Source organism: Seriola dumerili, unplaced genomic scaffold (assembly GCF_002260705.1).
Source record: "Seriola dumerili isolate Sdu_G_001 unplaced genomic scaffold, Sdu_1.0 BDQW01001124.1, whole genome shotgun sequence".
NCBI classification, from domain to species: Eukaryota; Metazoa; Chordata; class Actinopteri; order Carangiformes; family Carangidae; genus Seriola; species Seriola dumerili.
The window spans coordinates 122,590-145,984 of record NW_019175379.1 but is presented as its reverse complement, the minus strand read 5'-3'; the positions used below and the strand labels follow the sequence as shown (position 1 = coordinate 145,984).

The window sequence follows — 23,395 nt, the reverse complement described above, 5'->3', positions numbered from 1 at the left end:
ACAAATCGGTGACAAAAGGCTTTCCGTGTCATCAACGTTGTTCAGACGACCTAGAAGAATCCCTCTGATATTAACTTCCACTTCAAAGACTCCCACTTTCAATTGAGATCCAACTATCTTGTTTATCTTGTTTTTTTTTTTCTTCCTTCCCTTCTTTTTTCTCCTCTATGCACAAGAGCTGGTGCCAAAAGAGGCATCATCATCGTCATCATCCTCTTCTTCTTCTTCTTCTATTTGATTGGTTTAGTGTTTATTCTTTGCCTCCTCTACAGAGCAAACTGTCACGCACTTAACCAAACTCTAGAAACGTATCAGAGGTGTTGTAGCGTTTCTTGTTTCCGCCCACTTCTGCCTCAGTCCAGACCGGTGTAAAAATTTAACCCTCAGCCAAAACTTTTCCCAGGACAACACAGCTCTGCAGTTTTGTTTTTTTGTTTGTTTGTTTTTAATTCACAAGTTTCGTTTTATATACACTACTAAAAAAATCTGTCTTTTTAAAGTTGAAATAATTAATTTATACATCTCTTGTTGAAATTTGCACTTATCTTTACAGGCAGCCAAGCTCTTATAGTTTTTTATATCTCATGTATTGAGGCTAAAATATGATTCTGGTTCAAATTTACCCATTGAGCAGCTCGCTCCTCTTGCAGTGCAAGTCTATTATGGTGTGGGACAACTGCGTTTTAGCGGCTTCTCCTTTGATTGTCGTAAAGTAGGCCCAGAGCAAAAGAATATATTTTTCTTCTTTATACTGCCCCAGTCTGCAATATAAAGGACATAGATTACCGTTTCCGACCCCATGGGAAGCAAATATTACATTCTTTAGAGCGGGCTTTTGAGTCCACGGACTTGGCCCCATATCATTTGAGTTTGACTTGGCTATTGCTATAGAAATCTTAATTCACCATGAGGATTCACCGTCGTGAAAAAATGGCTCTTTGTACGAAATGCTCTTTGAAGTCTGGATCAGAATATTGTAGCCTTTCATCAAACTCTGCCCACGTCTGCATCAAACCACAGCTCAGCTGAGAAAGTAAGACTTAACACAAGTGGAGCACAATTTAAGTCCTCCCTTTTTTTTTTCTTTTTTTTTCCTTTTTTTTTTTTTTTTTTTTTTTTTTTTTTTTAACCAAGAAACACTTTGGGAAATAAAACTTTAAATGTTCTAGAAAAGACCTTTCATTAAATTTTATTTCTTAGAATTTTAGCAGTTTTCTCTGCATCTGAAAAGCAGACTTGGACATGTTTTTAGCTACTGGACTTTACAAACAAGCTGCGTGTAAGGAAGCAACAGTTTTTTTTTTTTTTTTATGGAAATATTTTTTTTTAAACACCTGTTTAGTGCCATAAAAATAAATGTTGCACATATTTCCCTGAAGATACTTAAATTTCATAAACCTCACTGGCTCAGCAGCGTTTTCACTTTTGTCATACAAGATTTATTCAAAATACTCACAAATTACAAGGCAATTCGGTACGCATTTTGAGTGGCGCTCGAGTTCAAATATTCAAAAATGAAAAAAAAAAAAATTGACGACAATGATACAAAAATCACAAAATGCCCACTTTGATAAAACATTGAGAATTTCACGGTTGTATAGCAAATACTGCAGGCGTATGAAACAGTTCAATTGTTGACCTTCTGCACAAATGGGGGGGGGGGGGATGTAAACATAAAATGTTTTGTACAAATAACTGCAGTTATCAACAAGAAGCTGCTCAAAGACAGATCCCTCCAAAACTATCAACATCAACACATCGAAACTTACAAAATTTACAAATGTACATTTATGCCCTAATTGAAACATGCACTTTGGTTCGATAATACAAAAATCCTTCAATATCAGATTGAAAAATAAATAAAAACATATTGAAGTCAAAACTGGAATTTACAAAATAATTTTACACCAACATGCCTAGCCTACAATAATGTACCACATAGTCTAACGGATTTACACGACTCTCTCCACAAGTGGACCAGTGGGCCGTCAGGGCGTACAGGCACTGAGCCAACCATTTTGAATAGCTGAGGTTTGAAAATATATTCTTTTATCGTGCCTGGAAGTTAGCACGTCTTTAAGGTTTGCACTCTTTCCTTCCAATGTGGTTAAAACGCGTCTCTTGGCTCTGGGTGTCTGTTTGGTGGCTCATCCAAAAAAAAAAAAAAAGAAAGAAAGAAAAGTGGGGGACCAGTGGACCTTCACAGGCAAATAGGAGGCACCAAAGCCAGACTATTTTTAATAGTTAAGCTTCTGAAAATGTTTTCTGTCACTTCTGTCGCCGTGTGTGAGTCCAATTGGGTTAAAACGCGTCCCTCGGCTCTGGGTTTCTGTAAGGTGGCTCGTCTGTGGGGTCGGGTGTGGAGGGCTCGCTGGGTGGTGTCTGGGCGCCGCTGGCACCTGAACTGTGGCACACGTACCATTCACTTAAATTCGCGGGCTGGGAGGCTCCCACCGGCTCCGACAGCACCGAGGAGCCCCCTGGCTCCCGGCCCAAGTCTGAGGAGGGGGAGACCAGGGACGGGGTGGACGACTCGTAGCCTGAACTGGGCGGGGGGGACTTACAGTGCACCTTCATGTGTTTCCTCAGGGAGCTGGGGTGTGTGTAGGACTTATCGCAGCCTCTCACTTTGCAGTTGTAGGGCTTATCGCTGGTGTGGACGTGGGAGTGCTTTTTCCGGTCACTGCTGTTGGCGAAGCGTCTGTCGCAGCCGTCAAACTCACATTTGAAGGGCTTCTCACCTGTTAACAGTGACGGTGACACAATGAAACATGAATCAGTAAAGTGAAGATTTACACACGTGGATGTTTGGTGTTCATCACACAGCATCACCTTATGTAGTTATTCATTTTCTGAGAGCATGTTATAGCAGTTTGATAGTGTTTGAGAGGAATGTCTAATGTTTAAAACCACTAACTGTGGCTGAGCTGACTTTATGACCAACACGTGCTTTGAATAAACTTTAGCAACAAGTACCTGCGACCAAAAACTAAAAAACACAAAATTCCAAAATAAAAAGCAGCTACGTTTACAGCCACTTTCACGACTTTTTTTTTGTTACATTTTAAAATGTAATTTTGAAAAAAAAAAAAAGTGTGTTGTGTATTTACAGCAAACACACTTTTATATCCTGACTGTGGTTGCACTCTTCCTTTAAAAAAAAAAAAAAAAAAAAAAGAAAGTCTGACATGAGTCTCAGTCTGGTGCAAACAGGAGGGCTGAACCCCCACTGTCCTGGGTCTATACCTGGCGCCTGCATGCATCAAGACATACGTCAAAACAGACAAGCTATGAGCACAGACATAGCAGGCCTAAAACCAACTGAAAATAATGATAAATGAAAGTATTGCCACAGCCAGGCTTCACCTACTGTGTGCTAACGCAGCCTGTCTGCTATTTGGATCCAGCAAATGGTTATGGACTGGGTCTGATTTTGTGTCTTAATAACGAGTATTTCTACCTGATTATGACAAGGCAAAAAAAAAAAACAAAAAAAAAAAGACAATCTGAATAAATTACACGGAAATCATCCACTGCTGATTTTTCTCCTCCGATTAAAGCTTTTGAGAATATGTAATTGCCTCTGTCTAATTACACTTGCGGGTTGAATATCAATTTGACCTTCAGCTGTTGGGTTGAGAGAGCCAATCAAGGATATTAGTGTAGTACAAGAAACCGTCGAGGAACAGACCCCAGGGGCAGCCCCAGTCATAACCACACTTTCGGATAGGTTTTAAACATGATACCAAAGACCAGGCCCCTTGGGAGTCAACACACAGAAATAATTTAACAGATTTGTACTTAGGTAATGTGAGCAAATTATATGAATAATACATAGGGTGCAGAAATGGAGCAAAGGGGGGAGTGCCATGCAGCCACCGAAAGAGGGAACGCAGTCATTGTATTAATTTACAAGTCTGACTCGACATTTCGAGGCCTTTCTTTTCCCCCCCTCTCCAGCTCCACAGCACGTCACTGGGTCACAGAGGCGAGCAGCCATATTGTGCCATTATATGTTTTTTAAAAAGTTAAATCAGCTGCTGACTCCAGCTGCATTGTGCACACGTCAGTCAGGATAGGTGCAGTCAGCTCTGCCAACCTGTTGGTGAATTATTTTAGCCGTCTGCTCTTGTCAACTTGTTGCATTGGCTAAAGGCTATAACGTGCTGATGACTCCAAAAGCATGCTTTTTTATTTGACCATGCACGAAGTCAAACACCTCCTTGGAAAATAAAGTTAATACAAATACTCTAACACATAAGTAAAATAAAGCTACTCCCTTCTTGGTAGCTTTAAATGCAACAATGCAGTGAATGCAACTATTATTATTATTATGATGATGATTATTGCAGCTACTACATGATAAAATAGAGGGACATGCAGCGAATAATGACAGCAACAAGTGGCTGAAAACAAAAAGAGAAAATAACATCATCATCACCACATCATCATATCAGTTACTGTATGTGAAGATGCACCTCTCCAACTTTTCCTGCCAGTCATGTCTGGCATGCACTAAGCTACTTGGACAAGACCTGACGTGGGCCTCAGTCTTTGTGCTGTGGTGTAAACAAGAGGTTGAACCGTCAAACGCCTGAGTGAGCTGTACCATAATCCCCAAAGCTCAAACCTTTGTGAAACTTGCGAGCACTGATGCAACTCATAACAAACAGGTGGCCAGTAGCTGTTGCGTCCTGATGTCTCAGCAGCACAGATTGATTAATTGCCCTGGCTCATCAGAGGATATTCGAAATGCGTGAAACCAAAGGGAAATCAAATTAAAACTAACAAAAAAAGGAAGTTGAAAATTAGAAGAAACATCGCTTACGTCGCTCTGGATACTTATGCAAAGCTTATAGCTGAATTTCAACATGCGACTTTATAAATTTAGTTCATACAACATGCTGCAATTTCAACATTTCTACAACATTTCCTTCTATGAATATACACCTACTGACCTGTGTGCGTCCTTTTGTGAATCTTAAGGTTCTCGGATCTTGCAAACACTTTCCCACAGCCAGGGAACGGGCATGGAAACGGTTTCTCCCCGGTGTGAACTCGAATGTGATTTACAAGTTTGTACTTTGCTTTAAATGGTTTGCCTTCCCTCGGACACTCTTCCCAAAAACATATATGGTTCGCTTGCTCTGGTCCTCCAACGTGCTCCACCGTCACATGCGTTACGAGTTCGTGCATGGTGCTGTAAGTTTTGGAGCAAAGTTTCTTCGGCGAGTGCTCCGGCTCCAGCCACTTGCAAATCAGCTCTTGCTTTATCGGCTGCCTCATGTAGCGGAAAAAAGCCCCGGCTCCGTGGTGGTGGTGAGCGCTAAGATTCATGTTCAGATTCAGACCACCGTAGCCATGCAAAGGCGAGGCGGAGAACGGATCAGCCCTGGAGCTTGCCACTTGACTCAAGTGATCAGACCTAACATACATTTCTCCAGGTAGTCCTAACCTTATTTGTCCATTCAACGCTTGGCCACCCGGTGATCCGCTTGAAGGCTGGTCGTGATGGAGTCCGGAGAAGAGGGTATGGTTCCCAGCGTCAGGGTGATGACCATAGTGTCCGGGATAGCTACCTGTTGTTGAGACAAACATTCCGTGGTGAGAGGCTGAACCAGCAGTCTGGTCAGTCAGTACTGGCATGGCTTGAGCTGTCAGATCTCTCCGGATGAGGAAATCCCTACCTGCGGATAAAGCCTGGGCCGTGTGAGACATGGAATAGGGGACCGATGTCGCCTGAACCGGGCCAAAAGCTCCCGTTTGACTGGAGACCACTTCACTGTGGCCTGCCATGTGATGATTGTGGTGGTGGTGATGGTGGTGGGGATAATGATGGGCTGGGCTGATTTTGAGGGCCGCGGAGTGCCCCATGTGTTCTGGCCCGAATGGACTCGGCCCCAGGCGGGGTTCCGCAGTAATCTCCCCAGGGTGCGAGTGAGCCATTGAGTGTGGATGGCTGCTGAACCCCGGGAAGCCTGTCACGCTCTGAGGGGTATGGTGGTGATGATGGTGATGGTGGTGAGCCCCTGCCAAGTCAACTAATCTCAGCGCCGTGTTCCGTTTGGAAAACGTAGGGTCCATCACGGGGCTTCCCAATGCATCCACGCTCATTACTTCCTAATTTTAGAATAACTTGACAGCAGGCAAAATAATAATGATGATGACAAATATATTTTAATCGCAATGAAAAATAAAAAAAAAAAACTTTATAAAGTTAAGTCTATCTGCAGACTACATGGAATCCCATTCGGTTGAGAGGCAGCAGCAGGACGCTTTGATACTGAATAGAGATTCATGGTAGGCGAGCAGCCCGTGGAGCTAAACAATCACCCTGCGCTCTAATTGGTCAGAGCTCGGTGATTGACGTCACCAGTGACAGTTTCCAACGTGAAGAAAAATGTCTTAGTGACAGCACGCAGCCAGCACGCATGCGCAGTGCCTCTGGCAACGCTTGAGAAAAATAGTTGTTATGCAAAGGTTATTGTACGATAAAAGTCCTAAAAAAGTTGATCCAGATATACAGTCGTCTTTCTTTTGTTGCAGTGAACAAAGGCTGCGCGGCTATGAAACAGCAATTTCCCACTTTGATTATGCGATTACAAAACAGACTGCCTCGAAAGAGTATGTATATTGTCACTATAAAAGTTGTAAGGATCATAAATAATGCAGTGATATCTTCATTTTGCCCTGCAACGTATGAAGGACAACTTTACGCACAAATTACGCACAACTTTACGCACGCTAAAGATCGGCGTGAGCGGAAAAACTTGTCAACTTAAGCAAAGGAAAACTCCACGTGGGAGTTTAAAATAGTCCGGAGTACATATCATTAATATGCGCTTTGATAAATACCCATATTTACATATCCAGCAGTTTACGCCCCTCAGCGCGTACTACAGTGTCGACTCCGTGCTCTGCTCGGTGGGATCCGTGTGTGTAGTGAGTGTGAATAGGGAGAGCTGCGGCCATTGTCCCGAGGAAAAAAAAAAATGTAATGGACGGGACCTGTTGTTATGATCCGGGGTAATTTTGCTTTTAGACCCAGGACGGCAGCACATGAGGGTCACAGGAGGTGGTGCCGTTGCAGACATAAGTTGAAAATAAAACGTGTGTACTGTAAGTATCGGTTACTACAATCTTATCCTACAGAGTATAAAACTTTATCCTAGCGATTCTTTTTTATTGCTGTTGTTTGAATGCTGAGGAGGTAAACAGTTGTGGATTACAACGACACGCGGGAGCGTTTTATAAATCATCCACCTCTCACTCATGCTTTTTTATTTTTCATGGACATTGTCTTTTTAAACCATCAGCCGACAAAACGGGACCATTTGAAAAAAATCGGTGTGTTGTCATTAAAATGTTGAGTGATGTTTGGATGCTACTGTACATGGAATATAGCCCCGTCCTCAGCACGGTGGACACAGTCTCTGGAACAAACATGCATGACCGAAATTTTAACTAATATGCTTGTGTGTCACAACTAGGTAATTTCAAATATTTTTCTAGTCTTTCCCTTGAAATATTCTTCTGATTAACAGCTATTGCTTTATTTATTTTTTTTAAATCTTATGAGTTGTCTTATGTGTTGAAACCAAACTGTGATGCCAACGCTTCAGATCTTTTTTTTTTTGAATGTTTGGTTTGAACGTTTAATCTTTGTAGTTGCAGACAAAAAAATAAAATAAATAACAGCGGGAGGTGACCTTACAGAAGGTCACATACAGTGCTGATCACTGTGGTAAGTGTTTAATAAATTATTTGACTTCTGCGGTTGTAAGACTACAACCTACATTTATTATCCCAGTCGCTCCTCAGTGTTTAAACGCCTTACAAATCATCGGTAAGAAAATCAGCTGCACATAATATGAACTTGGGTTTTATGACAACTGACTGTGTCGTTTTCAGGTTTAGTAACTACACCAAAGTAATAAACTGAATATGCTGAATAAAAGGACACCCAGTCACTTGTTTAATATTTTTTTTGTTTTTGAAAATAGCTTTAAAAAGTATTTTCTTCTCGGTTATTTCTCTGGATTGACTTGTCAAAATCTTTGCTGACAGCGTCATATCCAGCACGTTAGAAATTGAGTCAATATTTTGAGACATGACGGATCCAAAAGATGTTTATTAAATGGCCTTTACGCATGGGGTTCATGAGGCTCACAGCTGTAGCCTTCAGAGGCATCACAGCGCCAGCGTAATGCAAAACTTTGAAGTGCTATTTCTGGTCCAAGTTGTGCATGTACTCACTCTTGGAGACAAGTAAGCAGGGGGACTTTAAGCTCCTAAACAAAAAAGCTGAATATTGCAGAGAGGTCTCATAAAACGCTGTTTTTTTTTTGTTGCTTTGGCTTCGCTTCTTTCACAGTAAATCCTAAATAGCTCCTGGTAGCCATTTTAAATTCTACATTAGGTTATGACTGCAACACATTAGTATCATGACTCTAAATGGTTATTGGCCTCTTAATTAGGACGCATCTTTTACGCACTGGAATTAAACTTGTTACAGTCGCGTTGAGGCACAAAAGAAACTTTAAATGCGCTTTCAAACTTGTGTATAATACCAGCAACTCTGTTCTTGGCGCACAGGTTCCAATTTAGCCTCAGTTGTTGCAAGTCTGACTTTATGACCTCCAGTTCTGACTCTTTTTCAATGATGTGTCATTCTTACCGTTCTCCACCTGTTGAAAGATCCCTCCACATTTTGTAAAATCAGAGTAGTGGGCTACCTAAAAAAAAAAAAACGTCGGATCAAGATGTAGGTCTACTTGTTAAGTTGAGAACAACAAAACTTCCTCTCTTTCCTTGGTCTCTCAAGACTGACTTGGAGAATGTCTTGTAGAAACTAGTCTAGTAGCCAAGAAGATATTTTAATGGTTCGCATGGCACGTCTGTGCATGTGGCTTTGAACTCTAGCAGCCGGAGGTTCCTGCAGAGAGCGCCGCAAATCCCACTTGATAACTTCGACAACCCACAACGTTTTACACACAGGCTATGCATCACTGGCCTGCAAAAAATGAGTAAGTTGCACAGGCACAGCCAAACCGTGATGGATACATTAGGCATACTGGTGCATCCAAGTTAAATACTGACCTATATATATTTTCAAGGTAACCTTTTTTTTTTTTTTTGAACGTGGGCTTACTGGTGAGCATGGTGATGTGGAAATCTAAAGCACAGATGTTCCACCGGTGTGTGAGCTCCAGCGGACGCAGAAACACATTGCGTTCGAGGGAGGGGAGGAAGAAGAGAACGACAAAACACGCACAAGAGTCAGACGACCAAACATTGCGTGGATTCCCTCTCGAAGAGAATGACAGGCGTGTAAAGAGAGTGATGACAGTGGGCAGGCTTTATATCAAACCTCAGGGCTTCCCCAGGAAAAGACGTTAAACTCTGTTCTCCATACCTGTACCTGACACTAGATACCGAGAGAGAGATAGAGAGAGAGAGAGAGAGAGAGAGATAGATAGATAGATAGATAGATAGATAGATAGATGTGCTTGCTTTATAAACTCGGTGCACTATATGGCTGCAAAACGTGCTTTGACTTCCTACGAGGCCAGTTGCTGTCTTGTGTTTGTCAACTTTTCTTTTGCTGTTATTCAGCCTTTTAACCAAATTCACAGTCAGCAATCTCACAATATCTGGGATTGATGATGCAAAGAGGCCAATAGAAGTGTGGGCCCTGCACCGTGGATTGTTATTTGGTGAGTGGATGTTATTGGGGGGGAAAGGTGCTCCGCCAATGAGCGCGCGGCTCCGTGGCCACATGACTACCCCCCTCCTCTCCCATTCATCAGGGCTGGACTGTGTTGTCTTTTCAATTCATTTATCTGCAGGAATGATTGCGACTATCAGTCTAGAGCTCACCGCCTGACTGAGGAGGTGAAAGTTGCGCCACAGGAAGATAAACCGCAAAAGACAATATTGCATGCATACATGATTTTGCGTGTGCATCGGATGAGCGGTATAGGGGAATTCCTCGCGTCTTAAAAAAGTAAACAGAAAATCGGTGGATTTGAGAGTTTGCTCAGTCGAGTGAGGTCCAAGAGATAGAGAGAGAGAGGGGGAGGAAGAATATCTGTGCGTGATTTTTTGATTTCTGCTCTCAGTCGTCTCGGCGAGTCTAGACTGAAGATGCTCTTGGACGCAGGACCGCAGTATCCCACCATAGGAGTCACTACTTTCGGCTCCTCACGGCATCACTCAACAGGCGAAGTCACAGAGAGAGAAGTGGCGTTGGGGATAAATCCGTTCGCGGATGGGATGGGCGCCTTCAAAATAAACCACAGCTCCCACGATATTGGCTCCGGACAGACGGCGTTTTCCTCCCAGGCGCCCGGCTACGCAGCTGCCGCCCTGGGACACCATCACCACCCGACCCACGTTGGCTCTTACTCCACGGCGGCTTTCAACTCCACCAGGGACTTTCTCTTCAGAAATCGGGGTTTCGGGGACGCCACCGGGGCGCAGCACAGTTTGTTCGCCTCTGGAAGTTTCGCAGGGCCACATGGACACTCAGATGCAGCGGGCCACCTGCTCTTCCCAGGGCTCCACGAGCAAGCGGCGAGCCATGCCTCTTCCAACGTGGTCAACAGCCAGATGCGGCTGGGCTTCTCGGGGGACATGTACGGACGGGCCGACCAGTACGGCCACGTTACGAGCCCACGGTCCGACCACTATGCTTCGACCCAGCTGCACGGCTATGGCCCCATGAACATGAATATGGCCGCGCACCACGGAGCAGGGGCCTTCTTTCGGTACATGAGGCAGCCGATCAAACAAGAGCTCATCTGCAAGTGGATCGAGCCGGAGCAGCTGACAAATCCCAAAAAGTCGTGCAACAAAACTTTTAGCACGATGCACGAGCTCGTCACCCATCTGACGGTGGAGCATGTGGGGGGACCGGAGCAGACCAACCACGTCTGCTTCTGGGAGGACTGCTCCAGAGAAGGAAAGCCATTCAAAGCCAAATACAAACTTGTAAATCATATCAGAGTACACACCGGAGAAAAGCCCTTTCCGTGTCCGTTCCCCGGCTGTGGCAAAGTATTTGCACGCTCGGAAAATCTAAAAATTCACAAAAGGACACACACCGGTAAGAACCGCACAGATTGGCCGTTTTTTTCCTGCCAAATCCATGCTGACAATATCCCATCCAAAATATGCATGCGATCCGGGTTATTATTTATTAGGCAGCTGGAGTCTCTTCACTGGCATGTGATTCAGTGCAGGTGTCGACAGAAAATATTTCATAGGCTTTTTTTTTTTATACTCTTCTTATTCTGAGTGAAAAGTGTAATTTGTAAAGCATATTTAAATCTTATTGACTGAATTTATTCATTAGTCTAAGTGGGTTAAGTCAGATTAATTTACAGCCTATAAGGAAGCAGACTATTGCTGTCTGTCAGTGATTTAAAAAAAACAAATTTAAAGGTAAAAGGCTGCCTTATTTTTTATCAGACTTCATTATTAACTTAGTCTCTTTTTACACGTTAAAAATCTTTGAATGTGTAATGTGGAGTTTTGAAATCTACTCAGTGTTAAACGTTGTCTTTTTTTTTTCTTTTTTTTTTAAACATTTCTTTCCTTTTTTGATTTCTTTATTTAGGCGAGAAGCCTTTTAAGTGTGAATTTGAAGGATGCGACAGGCGATTTGCAAACAGCAGTGACCGCAAGAAACACATGCACGTCCACACGTCGGACAAGCCCTATCTCTGCAAAATGTGCGACAAGTCATACACACACCCCAGCTCCCTCCGAAAACACATGAAGGTAAAACCCGATGGCTTTTATATTGTTATTCTTTTATTTCCTGCAGTGCTCACTTGTTTTGACAATATTATAATATTCCATCTTTAAGCTGTGAATTTGTAGTTGTGTGTATGTGTAGACTGGAATTTATTTATATTGTGTAATAATAGAAGAGGTTGCAGCTTTTATTCTTTTCTTTTTTCAGAAATAGAGAAGCATAAGTTAATTTGCCTTGACACTTTCTTTCTCTCTTTTCTTTCAACCGATAAATCAGATTAAGACCTTAATGAGAATAATCATGTTTTGGGTGTGCTTTGTTTTAGAATTTTGCAGATGTCCAAAACAGTCAAATTAGGAGTCTTAATTTGTTTTGATGCATTTCTTATGTCTGCTATTTGCACCATAACAAACCAAAAGGCAATGCAGCGTTGGCAGCGTGATTCCTTACAGCATGTTTCTCATTGTTGCAGGTCCACGAATCCACCAATCCAGGATCGCAGCCATCTCCAGCGGCCAGTTCAGGGTACGAGTCGTCCACACCTCCCACCATAGTATCACCGTCCACAGAGAACCAGAGCAGCAGCTCCATATCACCAGCAGCCTCAGCAGTACACCACACAGCCAGCCACAGCACGCTGTCGTCAAATTTCAATGAATGGTACGTGTAAATATTTTTGAAAAAAAAAAAAAAGAAAGAGAAAAAGAGACTGCAGAATTAAAAAAAAACTGCTTGGGATCAAAGACTTTATAAAGTCAGCCAGTGAAACATGGACTGAGAAAACACGGGAGGCCCAAACGATCAATGAGAGGCTGTCATAATGTCAGTGAAAGAGAATGCATGGACTTAAAGGAGGCGAGGACCGCCACCAAGTTTAACTTTTTTCCCCCTCAATATTTCTTTGAGTCTTTATTTTTACTGAGAGACTGCTCAGAAAAAAGCATGCTATCTGCGGGTAGAGGCCTGAATTTTTGTACATAAAGGATTTCACCAAGTTGGAAAAAAAATGTAATATTTTATTTTGTAAATAGTTCTATCACAGTTTAAGGGAATTTGTGAAAAATGTGGTCCCTAGATATATGGAAAAATGAGATGGTTCTAAGAATATTGCGATGAATAGACTTCATTGAAAAGAATGTTATAGTTGTGTACCAAATGTGAATTATTCAGTATTACTACAGTCTACACGTCGACCTAACCGACTCTTAGTATTAATGTGCTTTTGTAGCCTATTCAGTGCAACATTTTCGTCCAAGGTCCAGTTTGAGTAGCACAGTATCATTGTTGTTATTTAATGTCATGTCGATAAATCGTGTAGTGAAAGCCTGAAATTCCGTGTCAATCTGTTTATGTACGTGATAAATATAAAATCTCTGTCAATTGCTTTGTCTGAAAGGAAGTATTATTACATGTAAGTAGCTCAATTTTCCATATTTATCCGCATGTAAAGGACCGGTAACATGTTAGAAATGATCGGTATTTATGGAGAAATGCGCTCGTATGTAAAATTTAGTTTACAAAAAAATGTTTGGATACATTTCGTACTATATTAAAGGATTGAAAAATACAATAATGCAATGCGTTGGAGGTTATTGGTTTTCATTAGTGTTTGAGGCTGATCTCAACATGAGTGCTGTGTGAAAACTAATGGGTTCTCTTTTTTACATAGGGTGCTCCAAAATATCATAATTTGCTGCAGACTAAAACAGACTCCCCCCCACCCCCCCCATCACCACCACAGTATTACATTTAGTGCAGTTTGGATTCAATAGTTTAGCTGCACAAATAATTTTAACCGTTTACTGTGTGTGCATGCATTTGCAAGTGTGTGTGTGTGTGTGAGAGAGAGAGGGAGAGAGGGGAGAGTGTGTGTGTGTGTGTGTGTGTGAGTCAGAGGCTACAGCTCATTTAAAGCTAAAGGTTGCACTATGTTCTAAGCGCAGTCACAACTTTCCTGACAGTCAGAATAAGTAAATCCTCCCCCCACCCCCACCCACCCCCTTCTGCATCTTCTGTTTATTCAAAATTAACATCCAACACTTTGCCCTCCAGTAATGTGCAAATTAAATCGATTAATCACGGCGGTTGTTCCTCAGTGTAAACCCGAGTAGTTTGCGTTACTTAATTGTTCGGGAATCTAATTTTCAAATCTAATTTATTTTCTTTTCCGTGTTCGCCGGATTTCGTAGATTTAGGCAGAGCTGAGGAGTCAGTGTGGCCCCTCATTGTTCCTGGCTGCAGCTTGCTTGACCGCCCCATTAGGCAGAGATCACATCAGCAGCCGCCAGTGATCATGGTTAACACTGCCAGTGTGCGCGGAGCCACGATCTGTCAGTCTGCAGCTCTGTCAAAACTGCAACACACAACCGAAAAGAACCAAAAAGCAACTTAAATCTTAAAACAAAACAAAACAAAAAGAAAAATACACACATAGCAGCAACAGAGAAAGTGTGTGTGTGTGTGTGTGTGTGTGTGTGTGTGTGTGTGTGTGCGTGCGTGCGTGCGTGCGCGTGCATGCATGCTTGCGCGTGCCTGGCGTTTTTATCAGCCAAAATAAAAAAAAATAAAAAAACCTCCACGACTCCCATCATCCTAGATGATTTGCTGAAATGTATTGAAATGTATTCATATTTTCTTTTCACGGACTATTAAATTTGGAGATAAATGAAGGATGGTAATAAAATGACTTTTTCGACTCTATTTAACACTATCTATCTAGGTTCCAGTGCTGATGCTCCACTGATGCACTGCTATAGAAAAAGACGCACTCCACGCCGTGTGAACTCGTTTCACAAAGTCACTCTCAGGCTTTATAGAAAAATGTTCACATGTAACTGGAAATATAAATAGTTTAAAGTTGATGTGTTAAAACTAGCTCATGTGGTTTCTAGGCTGGCGGGAAATTGCACACATGCACCGTATTTAAATATAAAGCTGATGCCAGATTGACAAAAGGGCGATAGAGGATAGTGGAGATGAAATAAAACCAGTTTATTCACAGTTTAAACTTGAAAACCCCTTTAAATGTAAAATTCGCTTTTTACAGTGCAGAATAATGATGGAAAAATTCTTTCTTGCAATATTTTTGAGTTTTGTTTGGATTCTTGGTTATTTGCCTGATTATGGCCACAGACTTGAATTTATAATTTATCCTCCTCTTTATTTCCCTGCACGTTTTTTTTTTTTTTTTTTTTGCTGAGGAGAGAAACAACAAGCTCTTAGCCAAAATAGCAGCCAGACGGTGCGCCTTTAACGCGCCACTACAACTGAATGCAAAGCATGAAGCTCGACTATGCTGTTTAATTTCCACTTAATGCCTCTGTCGTATTAGTTTACACTGAGCCTACACACGGCGTCGAAAATAAAATGCTCGTAAAAAGAGGAGTCGACGACAGGCTGCAGCGCGTCTCCTCTCAGGCAGCGTATGGAGCTGATGCTGACTCCAGCTCAAATAGGAAGAGAGAGGGAAAAAAAAACAAAAAACATCCACTTTAAATGTATTTACGCTCAAGTCTGGAAATGACAAACACTCAGATATCGGGAAAGCGCAGGCGCCAGCATCATGAATATTTATCACCCAGCACTTGTGGCCAGTAAACCGAGCCTGACGTTTGTGTTACCAAGGTAGACACTGCAGCTCATCTGCGCATCAAATATCAGACAGAATGGTGCTTCAGTCTTTTTTCTTCATGTTGCTTTGAGCATTTTAAAAACTCAGGGATGTTTCTGTTTCTGCTGCCAGCAACATGGGTGTTCAGTAAATGAGTAAATGGATATGAGCTGTAGTATAATGGTAAAAAGTAAAAACACAGTAGACTTGTTTTTTTTCATGCAATAGTGGCTGCGTTTTATAAGTTCTGGTTCCTCTTAATGACTTTTTGGACCTGACTGCCATTTCTGTGGTGAGCTTCCTCTTCAGAGACACATTGAACATGGCTGTCTTTGTTTTTAAGAGCGCAGATAACTGCAACTTTTGGAGGAACTATTTTTTATTTTTATTTTTTATTTTTTTCAGAATTTGCAGCCACTGACACGTGGAGTATATAGTCCAAGATTAGAAGAAAGCTATAATCCGTGCCCCTTGATGGATGAGGTGCCCATGCTTTTGCCAGCACTCTGATCTGCATGCCCAGCTGCCGTCACTCACTGAGAACTAAATCGATAAGTTAAACATTTGCAGTTGGGTTTAACTATTAGGTTTCCAGCAAAGTGGTCCTGTATGCAGGAGAGGGAGAGAGAGGGAGACAGACATAGAGAGAGAGAGAGAGAGGGAGAGAGAGGGAGAGGGACATGTGATATCTATTTTTAACTGCTCCAAAGTTTAAAAACTTCAGAGGCTATACACCCCAAGTTGCAAGTCATGAAATACCTTGCAAAAATGGCATCCTACAGTCTCCATCTGCTGAGCTTAAGAGTTCTAATACAAAAAGGTCAAATTCAAGTCAAGGCCACTTTAGTTTATTGGCATGCAGACTTTTCAAAACGCCTCCAAGAAACCCTGTCGTATTTGCAGCCATAAAACGATTTCATTGCCAGACTCTGGGTAATGGAGCAATCCATCCCACAGTGAACGTCTAAGTTTGCATAGAAGGATAATCCAGACATTGATTTTTATAGAAGATGGTTTATAATCTCCTCGCATAGTGAGTGAGTGGAGCTCCAGTTGGTTCTTTTTGAAATGTGACTTTTTGATTGTTTTATTTTTGGAGTTTGAGAAAGAAGCTCGAGATCAACAGGACAGACAGCAAAAGTATAGTATATATTTAATGTACTTAATTGTTTAATTTAAATATGTGTAATTATCACAGCAGAACACAGCTTTAACACTTATATTTAAATTAAATCGTCTATTTCAACATCAAACTCTCGCAATTTGATTTAGCATAAATTCGGACTTATCCTGAATGCCTTTAAATCTTTATTATTTGCAAACAACAGGCACGTTTGAGTTGGTCGCAGGGCCTCCACATGTGTAGTCCACTGGGACCAGAGCTGCACTGGAGCAACTCGCCGTTTTATCTGCGAAATAGAGTTCATCCATCTTTAGAGATGAAATGTCAAAACTATTGTGAAATGTATGAAAAGACAAAACACAAATTATCTTTTTTTTTTTTCTTTTCTTTTTTTTTTTTTTTTCTCCGTTTGTGCTCAGCCTGTTTTTGGTGTTTGGCTGCTTTGTGATAATCCAGACTGCTGCTCATATAGTTCACAGCTCTTCTTATTTAACCACATCTCTGATTGGGGCATTAATCTCCGCTTTGGTCCCAGTGCCGGGGTTGGTGAGGGTTCGTTATAGTGAAACATAGGCTCCCGGTGACCCCCGTTGCATCAGTTGTGGTCTCTGACATGCTATTAAGTTTTAGAGCATGCAGGAGATTTGTGGAGGCGCTGACGCGGTGCTGTCGCGTCCTTCTTTGACGTGTTGCTAAATGAGGCCACTCCAATTAGCTCTGTGCGACATGCAGGGTGAGACTACTGCACACACCTCTGAAACACACACACACACACACACACACACACACACACACACACACACACACACACACACACACACACACAGTGTCTGAGATTTATTCAGGGGGAAAAAAAGAGTCAGGTAAACGTGCAGTGACGTCATGATTTATTTATTTATTTTTTTAATTTCTTTTTTAAGCACACCTGCGTCTCCCAACACACCTATATACGGTGGTTAAGTGCCTTGCTCAAGGGCACCACGGGAGGGTGGGGGTAGGGGGCGAGAGAGGGAGGGTTCAGTGTCTAAATGAGGGAAGAGCCACCCTCAAATCCAGGAAATGGAACCGACGAGCTTCCGGTTCCAAAATCCTCTTTGTTTTAACCCTTTTGCATCTTCAGTGCAGCCAGTTTGTTAAAGGACCAATCCGTTTTTTGTTTCTTAAATTACACGTTTATTCATGTACAACATTATACTGAAAATGAAAGATGAGCATTTTCTCTGTTTCTCAAAATTGAAAACAATAACAGATTTTTCCTCATATCGTCACAAACATCCTTAAATTGCATTAAAAAGGTTTCACTTAAATACAGCTGTTAGTTTGTGTATTGTGAGACCTGTCAATCAGATTAACAGTGATGGCAGTTTCCAATCTCCTGTTTCTAATTTTGGCTCCAGAGCTGTTGCCTTTTGTTTACAATTGGACCATGCATGCAAGGCTGATTTATTAGAAGGAACAAATTAGAGCTGCTTTAATAAATTCATCAGCCTGACTGAAATCAGCCCACATTTTGATTTTCTGTGGTAAAAAAAAAAAGTGTTGCATATGGTGCCTTAATGTACTGTTCAATGGAGAGGTCTTCTCGCTTACAGAGCAGCTTGTCGACATCTGCTTATCCGATGAGTCTGATAATGACTCCTTATTTCGCAACCAGGATGACCAGCCAAAGATAATCGCTGACAGATTTTTTACTGATCCATTCCACATCGCAATGTCTTTGTCAAAGTGCATCATAAGGTGGCCGGGGGGGGCGACTGAAACCATATGAACTCAAGGATTTAATTGTTTTTAGTGACATTAACATAGAAACTGATTGTATTCACAAAAATGAAACAATCTTGATTCTTAATGAACCTATTTACTGTTGCTTATATATGATATATGATGTGTTAAATTGATGGCAGACCAAAATTACTTTTTACTGCTTACAATATGGACAACTTAAATCTACATCCATGGAAATTAGCATATGAAACAAAGACAGGAATTTCACAAATAAGAGATCAGAATTTTGTCAGGGGAAGAATTTTCTAAACTAACTTATTCCATCTGTTTTCTATTCGTGTTAGTATGATTTTTTTTTTTTTTTTTAATTTTCTTTGTGACTCTAGTTTGTACTCGAGACTTGTATGCTTCACATTCACACTACATGTCCTCGCAAACTTCCTGTGGTTAAAAGATCAGGACGACTGCTGATACAAATAGTGTTAAAAAGTGAGTTTTTAAACCCAGGTCAGCGGCTGAATATTTTAACATCAAACAGCATTTGTACACATTAACACCATGTCAGCAAATCCACTAAACTCACTAGCCTGTGCACAACCTCTTCACCTTTAGGTTTCCTGAAATTCATTGTTGTCTGCCCGTTGGGCTGCTGCTCAAATATTTTTCTGAGACATGGGGCAATAAATACAGGTTGTTTTGCTTGCCTGGTGCTTTGAGAGCAGATATTTTAAATAGAAATGGATTTCATTTTCCCCCTCTTTCCTCATGAGTAAATCATTCCTGTTATAAAAAAAAAAAATGTGTGCAATGAAACAAAGTGGAATCATAATTCCCCTGGTTAGTTGGCTCGTGCAGCAGAATTGCAGCTATTTTCAGTGCTCTGTTAATATCAACATGTTCTTTCCTGCAAACATTTGGTGCTTTGCAATTGTTTTGGCTTTGATTGTGATAATGAAAGCACATCCATCATTAGAGTCCAGTACACACTGTAGCTGTGTATTGCCATGTTGAGTGTGTGCACTGGTAGATATTTTCCATTCCTTATTACTGAAGCGTTTCTGACATCAAGCCTATTCAGAGTGGAATAAAACTGTGGCGGTCATCAAGCCGAAACCCTAAACCCTGTAGGAAAATGTTATGACTCAAAGGAAGCATGTCGATAGATAGAAACATACATTCTCACTGACCTTAACACAGACCTGAGAGCCATTCTGACATCTTGTAGCCAGTTTGCAGTAGATATCGACATCACATTTCAGTTAAACAACGGAATCAACTGCGGCCTGTTGAAACGTACTGATGCAACGTTTCCATCACACCTAAGACGTTCCACCTCTCCGCAGCGCATTCATTTATGATTATACTGGCATCACAGAAAGAGGGCGATTAAAAGTAAAAAATCTGGCGAACAAAATGCGGTATGTAAGGTATCATCATAACAGTACGCCTGGCATGGAATATTTTTCACCAGCTGCATCAGCAGGACACAGGTGGAAATGCAACTTAACTGGTGATGGGAGCCAAGAAAGACCTGGAAGCTGAATGTGTCTGTGTGTGTGTGTGTGTGTGTGTGTGTGTGTGTGTGTGACTGTGCACTGCAAGTGTTGAACTCTAGCAAGCAAAGAATATTAGCTACCTAATGTTGCCAGAGGATAAATCTAAACGTCTGTGTTACCTGTGAGAAGGAATACAGAGTAAACTGGCAACATACACCTTGAAAAAGAAAAGAAAATAATAATTAAAAAAAAGAAAATGGAAGTCGTGCATGCCAAAACTAAATGCCATGTTTTAGTAAATAAAAGATGCTAAATAATGAGCAGCTAAGTGAGCTGTACCAAATCCTATCCCCAATGTACAACACATGGTCTGAGTGTGTGCAGCAGCAGCAGCAGCAGCTGTCTCCTGTAAGTATCTCACGGTTCGATTTTATGTCCGCGACTCTGATATCACAGCTAACTGAGTGATACGATGTGGCTTATAGGTGAGAATAGATGAAAATCTGTGATGTAACAGGGTCACATCACTCCCAGAAGCCGCAGTGACCTCTGTGCTCCTTTGACGGGGATACGAGGAAACTGTGTGAAAGCAACTCCCAGACAACGTTAAAGACATCCCAGGTGTTGTGAAATTATTTTCGGCTGTGACGTTGAGTTTAAAGGACAGAAAGGTTAAGGTGTTGGAAGGCAATGCAGCCTGTGACTTCCTGGTTTCTTATCAACATGCAGGGTGATGTAAAAATAAACAATACGCCAGCATACTCATGTGTAAGGAGGAGGCTGAGTAAAGGTCTATTCTGTAATTAAAACGTTGTAGCAGAGGATTGGTCACATTCTCCAGTATGGATTGCGTACTGCTTTCTGTAAACATCCTGGCAGGCAAAGAAATCCATCTATTTGAAATGAGTGACTAACCGTTTGACAGTTGCAACTGTGATAATTCAATTTGTTTGCTGATAATAATTCCTAGATAAAATGTCACACATTTCCAACATTGTAAGGCACGTGTATCCCATTAATTGCAATTGCCCGTTGCTCACTCACGGTTTGATTGATAATGATTGGCCCAAATTTGCTTGGTCCAGGTGTTTGCTGTTCATTATTTTCCCACCCTCTTCAATTAATCACTAATTGGTGTTTCCACCTGCAACTGAAATTATACCACAACTGCAGCCAAAATCCTCACACTGCCACTTTTTTTTTTTTTTTTTGCAGGAAAATGTATCAAAAAAAAAAAATCATTTAAATTCCCAGATGTTAATGTTTCATATCGTGAACAGGAAACATTAAAAAGTTCATTTCAATGACTGTGTTTCTGCGGCACCTGTATTTGTTGTGTCATTGTTGCTTCCACAGCATGACATAGTCGGTGTTCAAGGATTTTGAAATGAATGACAAAGCCAGTGCTCGCCATGTCAGGCGATTATGTCTTGGTTGAGGTAAGGTCATTGTGTAGGAGGAGACGCGACATGATGTTTTAATGTCTGCATATGGAAACACTTCATTGTCAGAGTGGAATGTGTTTGAATAATGAATGTTGCATTAATAAAGACTTAGAACAATACTTTCTGACTTGCAGCGACAAATTTTGTAATGTTTGTCTATTATGAATCATTCTGACTTTCTTTTGAATGCCATTTATTTGTTGCCAAGCGAAAATCCAACATAGTAAGTTTCTTTCTAATAACGTGACCGCTTGTAGTGCTTGAACAAATGTGGAGTTGTGCTTTACTGTGTTCTGGTAAAACCACTGTACTACACTGAAAGGGCAAATAAAATGTTAGCACTCTCAAAAGGTCAAGTCTCTCCAGAAGATCAAGAGCTGAAAAAACAGCGAGGCTTTAACCTCCTAATAATATCTAAACTTTGCAAAAAAAACAAACAAAAAAAATATGTAGGAATGTAGCTGAAATGTAGATGAAAAGTGTGTGTTTCTGGAGCACAAAGGAAAGCAGCATCACAGCTACGTTGCAAACCCACATCAGAACAACAATGTTCGCATTGCACAAGTTATGTTGCACTGGTGGTTTATGGCTCACTGGGAACTTGTCAGCAGCTTTTGCAACTTAAAAATGAATGTTGAAAGTCTGCATGGGCTGCAAATGTTCTGGACAGATCTTCCACAGCAAGATTATGGTGCAACCAGTAGTGAACTATTACATATCATATTAATAGATAATTATTGTATCAGTACACAGAAGTAATCTGTTCACTCATAGCAAAGCAAATAGCAGAACTAGTGGCATTTGTCACATGATTTGTCTGCAACAACTTGTTTGTTTTTTTTTTTCTTATGGACCCCCCCACCCCCCCTCCCACCATGCACTGCATCCACGCTCAGCTATTTGGTATAAAGCCATCCACAGCAGTGGTTTGTGTCTAATGGACAAGTGTTGATAAGTCCTTTAAAAGAGCATCCAGCTGAACTTCTCGCTAAAGGTTGTTTCCAAACTTACGCAACGTAAGTATCCATCTGTCATCACTTCACAGAAAAACTGCGGCCCCGTCGTCAAACAGATAAATGGCGGCATGTTGCTACCTAATGGCGAGTGGAATTACTGTTTGAAAGCAGCTATTTCAGCAAATTGTTTTAATACATTTTTTAAAAATCTGTCCTCCGCTTGTTTGTATTTTCTTTTCAGAAAAATAATTGCCTCATGCTTAAAACCACACTCTGTAACCAAGTCTCACGGTTGAAACTGCACCACTGGCTTTGTTTATGTTTTGATTTATGTGATTGAAGATTTTTTTTTTTTTTTTAATGTACAAAATGACGGGCTGAGGTGTTAAAGAGTAAAGAGTAGAATTAAATGTTTTGGAGTCAGCGTAAGTTTTTCTTCAGTTGGGTTTCGCAAGAATAATTTGGGTTTAAAGTTAAATAAACATCATTTGCTGGTTGCAGTCACTCACACTCAGTCATCTACTTTACGAGTATAAAAATTTCACCTGCCAGCACTTCATGATTTCAATCCAACCCAGTGAAGATCAGAGACCTTTGTCTGATTTCATAAACATATTCAAGTCATAATACCATGTGGTACTAGGTACTGAGCTGATAATATAAAATATAAAGTATGAGGAGAGTGAACACAAAAAGTACTAAGACGGCCTCTTCTTTTTTCCCCTTTGTGCTTTACACAGGAAGTGAGATTGAATCAGGATTAGAGTCCATAGAAACACATCTTTAAAATAGTGCTAACATCAGGCACTGCAAGTTAATTATAACCAAAGGGAGTGTGGGGAGGGATTAGTGTTTTGATCCCTAGCCCTTGTTAAACAACTGTAAGGTTTGAACAGTTTATCCCACTGGGTTACAGGTCGATTCTCTATATGAGTACACTGCAGCTTTTCCTCTCTGATCCTTTAAGAGCGGGCGACATATCACACACCTGCTTATGCGACTTACATGTGTTATATTACTGTATAGGGGATGCAAAAGTAGTCTAGCGTTATGACATACACATTGTAGTATAAGATATATGAATGCGCCAGGACTGTTCAGCACTATCAGCGCGCCTATTTCCATCTGACTGATATGCTGTTGACTCATAAATAATTTCAAAGTTACATCACTCGGTGGCTTTACGCTGCTTCTGCTACAACCCAACCCAACCTCATGGCCACGTGCTGCGTTTCAATAAATCACTCATTCCTGACGCTTTCGCTGATGGTGTTTGACT

The 23,395-nt window shown here is 41.2% G+C and overlaps 2 protein-coding genes across 2 annotated transcripts; one reads left to right on the top strand and one right to left on the bottom strand.

Moving 5' to 3' along the window:
* Positions 1–1,213: 1,213 nt before the first annotated feature.
* Positions 1,214–6,114, bottom strand: LOC111237840 (zinc finger protein ZIC 4-like). The gene is made up of 2 exons (XM_022767110.1): positions 4,959–6,114; positions 1,214–2,741 (listed from the first exon to the last, which is right to left on the bottom strand). Exons 1-2 carry the CDS (start codon positions 6,112–6,114, stop codon positions 2,302–2,304), a joined length of 1,596 nt encoding a protein of 531 aa, XP_022622831.1. The 3' UTR covers positions 1,214–2,301.
* Positions 6,115–9,839: 3,725 nt separating this feature from the next.
* On the top strand, positions 9,840–13,144 carry zic1 (Zic family member 1). The gene is made up of 3 exons (XM_022767191.1): positions 9,840–11,107; positions 11,621–11,784; positions 12,234–13,144. The coding sequence occupies exons 1-3, from the start codon at positions 10,147–10,149 to the stop codon at positions 12,429–12,431; spliced, it is 1,323 nt and encodes a 440-aa protein (XP_022622912.1). The 5' UTR covers positions 9,840–10,146; the 3' UTR covers positions 12,432–13,144.
* Positions 13,145–23,395: the final 10,251 nt, after the last annotated feature.